This window comes from Aquila chrysaetos, chromosome 14, assembly GCF_900496995.4.
Source record: "Aquila chrysaetos chrysaetos chromosome 14, bAquChr1.4, whole genome shotgun sequence".
NCBI lineage: Eukaryota > Metazoa > Chordata > Aves > Accipitriformes > Accipitridae > Aquila > Aquila chrysaetos.
In genome coordinates this window covers 31,626,450-31,636,142 of record NC_044017.1, presented here as the reverse complement: position 1 = coordinate 31,636,142, position 9,693 = coordinate 31,626,450, and the positions used below count along the sequence as shown (strand labels likewise).

At 41.3% G+C, this 9,693-nt stretch overlaps 1 protein-coding gene across 2 annotated transcripts; it reads left to right on the top strand.

Annotated features, from left to right (window-relative positions):
- The first annotated feature begins 20 nt into the window (after positions 1 to 20).
- MED4 (mediator complex subunit 4) lies at positions 21 to 9,030 on the top strand. Of its 2 annotated transcripts, XM_030036457.2 has the most exons (8): positions 21 to 187; positions 2,522 to 2,588; positions 2,941 to 3,111; positions 3,495 to 3,552; positions 4,520 to 4,606; positions 5,376 to 5,507; positions 8,259 to 8,476; positions 8,625 to 9,030. In XM_030036457.2, exons 1-7 carry the CDS (start codon positions 78 to 80, stop codon positions 8,429 to 8,431), a joined length of 798 nt encoding a protein of 265 aa, XP_029892317.1. In that variant the 5' UTR covers positions 21 to 77; the 3' UTR covers positions 8,432 to 8,476; positions 8,625 to 9,030. The 2 variants fall into 2 exon arrangements, with proteins under 2 accessions (XP_029892317.1, XP_029892316.1); XM_030036456.2 differs by having other exon boundaries at positions 8,259 to 9,030.
- Positions 9,031 to 9,693: the final 663 nt, after the last annotated feature.

The following is a 9,693-nucleotide window of genomic DNA, read 5'->3' as shown; positions in this document are numbered from 1 at the left end:
CCTCCGCCGCCGCCAGGGGGCGCTGCCGACTGCCCGCCGGGAGGAGGTTCTCGCTCGCGTCCGCGCCCGGGATCGTGATGGCGGCGGCGGCGGCGGCAGCGGCGGCGGCGACCGGGGGAGGTGGGGAACGGAGCAGCACCCGGGACCGGCTCCTGGCGGCGCTGGAGGATCTCGAACTCTTGGCAAGGTACCGCGCTCTGCCCCTACCACCGCGCCCGGTGCCCGGATGGGACGGCCCCAGGCGGCGGCGGCGGTGGTGGCACCGGGGGTGAGGTGAGGGTGCTCGGCGCTGTACGTGAGGGGACCGGCCTGACCTCACCCGCCCCGGGAGGAGAGCCCGGCCCGGCCCGGCCCCTTCTCCTGCTCTCCTGCCGTGCCGTCCCCAGGCCGGCTCCTGCGGGAGAGGGGTCGGTGCTGCGCCGGGGGCGGGGGGGGCTTGGTCCGGTCCGGGGCTCGGTCCGGTCCGGGGCTGCGCTCCGCAGCTCTCACCCCGGTAGGAAAGCATGGGCGGTGCTTTATTTCCTATTTTCAGAGCAGAAGGAGAGCTTCCTTCTTCTTCCATTTGCTTTTCTTTCTTGGCTGACACCTGCGCTTCCTGTGGAATGCACGCACCGATTTTAGGCTTTTTCTTAGCCGCTAAAAATTATGCTTATGTCAGAAATTTGGAGGTGGTGTTGCATGACTTAAGCCGTTCTGGTCATTGCCTGTATTAGTGTTAAACTCACTCAGAGTAGGCGGCAGAGCTCGTCTTTGGAGTGATATAAGTGCTCAGATACTTAAGTCGGTGCTATTGAGGCTGGACCGATAACCCTTGTCCAAGTTGTCCACCATGTTGTGGAGGCACAGCTGGTGGTGCAGTTAAACTGCTTCCTAATTATTTCCCTTCTCTCGAAGAGAGCAGAAGCTTAGGAAAACTTTTTCAGAGGGAATAACCCATATGTTATGTGGCTATGTGGCTGCCTCACTTTGTATGATTACCACTGGTAGGACAAGGAAAATATATTGGTCAGTTGCTCTTGTTGTTTCTGGTTAGGTTTTGTTTTCAGTTTTAGATTTTATTGTGACATACAGGTTGCTGGAGAACATGTGGTTTTGGGGGAAAAAAAAAAAAAGACTTGCTCTTTATCTAAACTTTTGGGGTTTTTTAAAAAAAAATATCTTGGGACTAATATTCTACCATAACGAATCCAGAGCAACCCTCAGCAGCATGTAGTGAATCTTCCTGTTGATCAGCAGAGTGTTGCAGCACTGTGGAGCTAGGCCTTTCACGGTCATGATGCTGGTTTGGTGGTAGGGGCAAAATCAAGCAACATGTCTAATCTGTAGCCTTTGTATAGTTTTGAATCTGTGTCTGTGCATTATCCAGCTAACGCAGGACAGAATTACAGCCCTCCATGACATCAGCCTTGATGGCAGTAGTTGACCTACTTAAAACAGATTTTATTTGCTACTGCTCAGTGTTGGTCAGTTAGAATAAAGCTTTAGTGATAATGACAACTTTCTTTTATTCTCTAATTGGTTTAAATCATTTTAGTGTTCAGGCGTGACCAAGAGACACAGACCAAGATGCTATTTAGAGCTTTACTGGTGAGGGGCTTTTTCAGACATTTTGAAAAGTGCCTGTTTTCATATCGAGGTTCTGGCCCCACTGCTGTATTAGACGTACATCCCACTGAGCAGCTTGCACTGGACCAAGCAAAGCATCAGTACTGTTCCAAGGACAGTGTCTTCAGATAGGCAGTTACTCATGCATAGCGTTGAACTGACATCCATAGCCTTAGAAGCCAAATAAGTTTGCTGAATTTACAGAAAATGCCTGTTTGCATCTTGGTCTTGTTCCTTAGCGAGTCCCCTCTGAGGTTCTTGATGGCTTTTCAGAATGGTGGGAAAGTAAATGGGTATCTGAAAATGTGATCAAGAGGTTTGTTTGAGAAGCACTTCTAACCTAGCACCAGAATATTATTAGGTTTTTGGTATTATTGTGTGTTTGATATACAGCTAATATACCATTGTGGAAATACTTGTTGTTGTAAAAGTAGTTTCACAGCAAACTCTTCAGGTGTTTGAAAGCGTAGACTTAATTGCTCTAAACCCAAGTGTGAAATATGCTCTGTTGGGAAAAAATGGAGGACAAGTAGAGAAGTAAAATAGTGAAGACAACTTTCACGCCCTCTTGCAACAAAGGCAGTAGAAGGCTACGAATGCGTTTCATTGTGCTGTTTCTTCTCTCAGCTTCTGCTTATGTCTTATGTAGTTTGGCAGGAGCTTAGCACATTTCATGAGTACAAATGCACGAGCACTTCATGAGCTCAAAGAACAAAGAAGAAAACGTGCTCCAATCACGAGACTATTCACAGAATTACTCTTAGTTGAGAAATCCCTGCCAACACTGTACTATAAAATACTCAAGTTCACGAATACTTTTGTAATGATATCAGTACTCTGTCAGTTTTGGGATGACTTGATGTGATTTACAAATAATGCCCTAGAAAATTGCACAAACACAGAGTTTTCCTTTCAGGGAACTAATTGAAATTTTGGCAATTTCAAGAAACCAGAAGCTTCCACAACCGGGAGAGGAGGGCCAGGTAAGCTGACTTTCTAAACTGTATTTCTTTCCGTAAGCACAATGCTTTACTTCTAATTTTTTCTTTTTTTATCTTTTTCCCTTTGTCCTTGCCTATAATCAGGCTAACGGTGATGATGAGGTTTTGGCCCCACTACAAAGGCATTCTTGGTCCTCATGTTGTTGTTTGTTTGTTTGTTCATTTGTTGTGTGCTTCATAGGCTGTTTTTGTAAAGAGAAGAAGAAATTTTGTTTCATTTTTCATGCCAACAGAAATACTCTCATGGATGTCAGTTGCTCTTCTTTGCAGCACGATTGAGGGTGTGTTGTTACTCTAGCTAAATTAAAAGTTCTACAAAACTCTTGTTCAATAGATCCTGGAACTGCTGATTCAGAGAGATGGAGAGTTTCAAGAGCTAATGAAGTTGGCAGTTGATCAGGGGAAAATCCATCATGAAATGCAGCTTTTAGAAAAGGTAGTAGAAAAGAGGGATAATGATATTCAGCAGCTGCAGAAACAACTAAAAGAAGCAGAGCACATACTGGTAAGTTCATAATGATGTGTTTGCTTTTGAGCGTCTAATTGTGAAAAAGGTTGTTCTAGAGAAAGTGGTGGTGTGTTAGTTTGAGAAGATTTAAATATTTTAAACTTCGAAGAGCTTAGTGGTTTGTTTTGGTGTTGTTTTTTTTTATTTCAGTAGTCCGATACTGTTTAGTTACCATGGTATTCAGTTTTGTTTTATAGTGCTAATTTTCTTCCAAACCTACTTTATCTCTGTACATTTTGAAAATGTTCACTGAATAGTTTCTCTCTTAAAATGCAATTATATGCAAGGGTTTATTCACAGAGCCAACTTTATGCAGAAGTTTACAAATTAAAGATGCATTGAAGGTTTGGTTTAGTTTGTTTGGTTTTTTTTACAACTAGGCAACAGCTGTTTATCAAGCAAAGGAAAAGCTGAAATCAATTGAAAAGGCAAGAAAAGGTGAGTATCTGTGATTGTACGTACTACGTAAATGTAGTTGTAAAGAAAGTTGGTAGTGAGCTCAAGTTAGGGTTATTTTATTTTTTTTTTTAATTCTACCATCACATATTTTGGATGCTTTATATGTAAACATTTCCATTTCATTATGAACCTATAATCATTTCCTCAGACTAAAGGCGGGAATGAATTCTTTTTTGTGGCAAACATATCTTTAATATTAAACTTAAATTCAAGTGTCTCAACACTCTTCTTGGACTGATAATAGTATATCTGATTACCTAAGTGTCTCATCAAATTGCCTCAGTAGGTCTACTGAGGAAAGGGAGAGAATGTTTGTGTGCATGTGCATTGTGTTTGAAAGACTGACTAGCTGGTGATACTGGTTTGTATTTGTAGCAATTCCTGCCAGTCTGTGGCACTTATCAACCTAAACTGACTGTTGGGTTGGTTTTTTTTGTGGGAGGCGTTTTCTTGGTGATTTTTACAGTGTCTTTTATCATTTTGTTATACATCATTCATCTAAAAAATCAAGGAATTTCATAAAGTTTCTATTACTGTAATACAGGCACACATTTAGAAGGGCTGCTACACGTATGCTCTACAATTACTGAACAAACAAAAAAAGTTCTTTACTATGGAAAATTTCATAATAAAGCAGGTGCTGAAGTTTTCTTACAAATTGTGCTTGTCAAGTACACTGCTTAAGAGATAGGGTTGTGTTTTTCACAATGTTGAAGAACTGTTGACATTGAAGGTGTACTGAACTCATGGCTGTAAAATCAGTTCACTGCAAAGCTCATCCTTGCATAGTCTAAGAATCCTCTAAGCAGTCATTGCGTTTGAAGCATGCTCTTAAAGTTTGACAAAATTACATTCCCAATCTTTTAGATATTAGTGTCTGATACTTTGAAATAATTGAATGAAGCAACCTCTTGAGAATATAGTAACTTTTCTTCCATTTTTCCAGGTGCTATTTCCTCTGAAGAAATAATTAAATATGCCCACAGGATCAGTGCTAGCAATGCTGTTTGTGCCCCTCTGACATGGGTACCAGGTAACCATCATGTTTATGACAATAGATTTTTTTTTTTTTTTTTATAATAATAATAAAGCATGGTCAGTATCTGGTCTTATAATGCTTTCATAAAGTGGAAAACACTGGGGTTTATTAGAGTAACATTGTTTTCAGCTGTTATATGTAATATTTTCGACAAAAATGGATATCCAAAGTCCTGTAGACTTTACGTACTACTTCAAAAGGCTATGAAAATGCATGCTTCCATTAACTGACTGGGCTCCTCTGCTCTCCTTTGTTTGCTTTTTTCCTCTGAATGTTGGCCGCAGTTATAAGTTAGAACCAAATATGTTCAAGGCTTTGCCATGTGCTTGGTTGTGTTCCCTCCTGCCCCTTAAAATATTGTTTTCAGAGGATGTTAGTAATCAGTGGAGTCCAAAGCAGGGCTTTCATTATATCAGGTTTCAATTTTGGGAACTATCCTCCTTGTCCAAAATGAGAATGTGTTTTTTCCAATTCCTGTCCTTGCTGTTTAGTTGTGAAGTAGCAGGGAGAGCGGAGATATCTTCTAAACATGTTTTGTTTTGTGTTTTAATGTGCTTTTTCTGCCAAGTTTGAATGAACAAAGAAAATCTAAGTGTAAGACACAGACTTAGATTTTAACAAAACAGGTATGATGCTCATTGCTGATCCAAGCAATCAGAGTATGGGGTTTTTTGGTCAGGAAGCTAGGCACTGAAGAAAAAGTTAATGTCTGCAAGACAATTATTAAATATTTAAAAAACATTCCTTTGCTTTTTTCTAACAGGGGACCCACGTAGGCCATATCCTACAGATCTGGAAATGAGGAGTGGTCTCTTGGGTCAGATGAACAACCCATCCACCAATGGAGTTAATGGACACTTACCAGGGGATGCACTTGCAGCGGGCAGACTGCCAGGTAAGAGAAATTCAGTTTTGTTTTGCTTTTCTTTATTCCTTTTACAGTCATAGCAATTACACATTTCCCTTAGCAAAGGCAAGTCAGAGTTAAAAATAATGAAAATTATGGCTAACGTTGTTCCTTAGCAGTGAAGGTCTAGTAAATAAAGTTAACAATTAGAAATTGCATAATTTTATGTCATTTCATGCTAAATCATACTGCAGACACTACAACCAAGTCAATATAAACAAAACTCACTTAGTTACCTTCCAATTCGCTTATTTTAAATTGCTGTAAATTAAGTGATGTTAAACCATATTAGAAAGAAGCATTTTCAAAGAAAACTTTTCTTAGCAGTGATGACAAAGTATGGAATTGTGAAAGCTGTATTTGGAAGAAAAGAGGTTTATTGTCATCCCCTATCTTCCTTTAAGTCTACGCTCTATGCAGCAAGACTGTTTGCTTGGAAGTGTTGGGTTGAAAAGATATTGCAAAGGGCAGCTGGTGAGGTAGTAAGTACCTTGAGTGTAGGAATTGAGCTTTAATCCCTTAATTAGAGAAATAGGCACTTCCATTGACTTTAGGAGGATTCATTCATTCATGCTAAAATAGAATTTAGCAGTAAATTACAGTAACTGAATCAGGAATTCAGTGGTTCTGTGCCTGTGCAGCATTAATCTACCACGGTTAGACTAAATTCTGGAAAAATTCTTAGTTTGGATTCATAGGAGATCTGTAACAGTTCTTCCCTGTCTGTTGAGCCACTTGCAGGTGTTACAGAAAGCTTGTTGTCAAAAATTATACTGAATATGTTAAAAAAACCTGTATCACGACTCCATTGGAGATATAGTAAACTTGGATTTTGTGTTTCCAATCATGTGTCTAATCCTATTGTCCCCTCTTAGGAAGTGACCTGAAGTTCTGCACCATCTTACTTTCTAAACCTCTGGCCTTGAATAAAATGGGTCAGTGAGCTGAATAGGGGTGGGACCCTGACATAGCATCTGTCCATAGCAATCCAGTAGGGAAGTGCTGAGTGTGGCCCCACTCTTTAGGACTTTTCCTTGAGAAGCTGGAAAATGTGGGGTTTAAACTCCTCAAGTGAAGTTGTTAATTGAATCTGGGTCTCCTATGTCAGGGGAAATCCTCTGATTGCTAGGCTGTCAGGTAAGAGGGAAAGTTCACCTAAACTTCATTTAAAATAAAGTAGAAGCTGCCCCAGCATTTTGTGTAGGGATCCTGAATCTGTTGGTGTGTGGAGGCATGTCTTGAGAATGCTAATTATGGCATCTAGTCCTTTTAGAGACTTTTGCAGAGACGTGTCCAGTTAGTGAGTCCTTACTGAGTCTGCAAGCCAGCCACTGGGCTGCTTGGTAGCCTCAAAACTTTGAGGCTGCTTAGCACACATGTTCAACCTGGTTTCATAGTGGACTGGTTCCAGCATTGAAGCATGGCCACAGGCTGTAAAACACTGGCTTACATTCTCAGCTGGTTCAAATAAAGTTAGTTAACTTTACCACAGCTGGGATGAGGCCACATGGTACTATGGTTGGTCTTCCTAAAGCCGGCACAGAACTGGCATAAAGGCTGCATTATGTCCTTGCATCTGCTGGTGGGTCAGATTTGTACAGCCGGGTAATGCATCTGGTATTAGGGGACTGTGGCTGTAGTTGGTACGTGGAATCTCGGGTGACTGCAGACTAAAAGATCAGAAGCTGCTATGTGTGTGGAGTCTCTGTGCTTCTGAGTTAGGCAGCGCCTCCGTGAGAGTAAATCTGCCATATGTGACCCCCTGCTTAGGCAGTGCCCTCTCTTTCTGTACTCACAGTCCAATGTGGTGGGCTTTTGTTCGCTTCTGACTCTGCCTAATTATTTTTAATTCTCGCTGTAAGCGGGAGATAGCTGGTTTCTTCTGTGGGATAGACTTAGCTACAGTGCCCGGTAATAAGTGGAGAAGAACTCACAGCAGTAGGAGCATAAATTAAAAGGGAGCAGAAATGGCATAAAGACATGTACTGCAGCTTTGAAATGGGAGCCGTTTTGGGGGTAGGGGAGCAAGAGACTAGGAAATGTTGTGTGGGGGGGTAGGTTGGTAGGGAGTACAGCGTGGTGTGGCTTTGGAAGTAGGAGGAGAAGAGAAGACATGGTGAGAGCTGAGAGAAGTCAGAGGCAATTGAGGGTGACCTGGCTGGGGCACAGTGGGGCATTCCCACCTCTCAGGTATCTCTGTCTGTGGCCCTGGTTTTGTAGTGGGATGCTCTTCTCCTTTGCACTTGATGCACCATATTTGCTGTTGGAAAAACTGTAACCAAGGTGTTGCAATCAAATTTGGATAAAACCTTTTACTCTGAATTTCTATGGTCTACCTTAAGTATTTTCTTTGATCTAATGTTTTCATCTATTTTTGCATACTGACAGAAGGTGACTGTTTTCATTACTGCCAGTGGTTGTGAATGTAAAGTCAGTTCAAACTGTGCTTTGAAGGTGAAAAGCTCTGTATGAATATATACTGTTTTGAAGTGGAGTGATGAGAGATCAAGAGCCACCTACATAAATGGGCCTCTCTGGCAGAGTAGGCTTTTATGGTGATAGAATGGCTCCATCATGAGATTTTTTCCAGCTGTTACTGGAGGGTTTCATCTGTCCAAAATTCAGGAAGAATTTTAAGATTTGTTTTAACTTTAAATTGGAGTTCTGGTTGAGCTGTCTTGTTGAATTTGTTGATAGACAAAGCTGATGGTTTGATTGATTATGCCCCTTTTTTTCCAGACGTGCTTGCTCCTCAGTATCCTTGGCAGTCAAGTGATATGTCAATGAACATGCTACCTCCTAATCATAGTAATGACTTCATGTTGGAGCCTCCAGGACACAATAAGGAGAATGAAGATGATGTAGAAGTTATGTCAACAGACTCCTCAAGCAGCAGCAGTGACTCAGACTAGGTACAGGAGGAACAGTATCCCTAGTAGACCTTTCCTGTGGTGAAGGTAGGTTGGATGCTGTTCGTCACATACTGCAATACCCTTTTGTTACGCTGGCGGCCCTGTGGAGGGAGAAGATAACAGCTGGCTCAGAAATAGGGTGGCATTTAAAACCATGGACTTCAGAAATTTTTTTTTTTTTTTTCCTCATTAGATGTTCAAGTAAAATGACTGGGAGCTTTCTGCTGGAGGAGAGATGTCAAATTTCCAGTGATGATGTAAATGTGTGAATGTGTATGTTTGCAAGAGATGTGTGTGTATATATATATATATTTACTATACATTAGATGACAAAAGTTCCTGGGAAAAAAGGTGTAAGGGGAATCCCCATGTATGTTTGTTAGTAACTTTACTCTTTTGATGATAGCCTTTTCTATGGCACAGAAATAAGACATGAAATTTGTAATTTTAATATCTTTGTTACTGCCTAAATCCACGTTCTTGATCGTCTTGTGTGCGCCAAGAATAAAAATATGGCAATAAGGTGTAAAAAAAAAAAGTTTGTAATTATGTAATATATAATGAATGATTTGTCATAAATAAACCCAGCTTTGATGTAACTTTATGTTTCATTTTGCAACCTTAAATCATAGATGAGTTATTGTGTAACTTCAATACTCAGCACATTTTATCCCAGTATGTGGTTGAATTCTGATTGATTTTCAGAAGTTTTCCCCGTTGCAGAATGCCAAGTCAGTACTAGAAGCAGCTGAGGAGTCAGGAACTGAAAGTCTGTCCTTTTCAGCTGAGCTTTATCAGGTGCACACCGATTAACTGGGCAGACCCTGAGGCAGTGATGCGGAGTGCCCATTCGCAAGGCTTCACCAATACTTGGGTTAAGCATTCCGGGACCCTGGAGATGACACGCTTTGGGGCACGCTGCAAGTTCAGCTCCTTTCAGTTCAAAGTGCTCACAGACTTTTTTATTCTTGCCGCCTATAATTTTTTTCTGTTCTTTGAACCTGCTAATTTGCTTACTTCAGCAGTTGCGTTTCCTGCCTCAGCTACAATGTTCTTTCATCTTCCCAAAGGCACTTTCCTTTCCTTGTTCTGTTTTGCTTAAGGAGTCATTTTATGACAGCTACTTTTCTCTTTAGTTTTCTGATTTGATCAGAGGGTTACTTATGTGAACTGTTGCTCGTGGCAGTTTCAGGTTTCTGCCCTGCAACAAGGTGTCCTGAAGCACAGATCATAATTCTCTCCACTTCTCTGTTTTGTAGATT

What these genes read in the sequence shown, in the direction of transcription:
- MED4 (XM_030036457.2), top strand. Translation starts at nt 78, where the DNA reads ATGGCGGCGGCGGCGGCGGCAGCGGCGGCGGCGACCGGGGGAGGTGGG. An exon ending in AATTGAAAAGGCAAGAAAAG is followed by an intron (nt 3,553 to 4,519) that starts GTGAGTATCTGT and finishes CCATTTTTCCAG; the next exon opens with GTGCTATTTCCTCTGAAGAA. An exon ending in CCCTCTGACATGGGTACCAG is followed by an intron (nt 4,607 to 5,375) that starts GTAACCATCATG and finishes TTTTTCTAACAG; the next exon opens with GGGACCCACGTAGGCCATAT.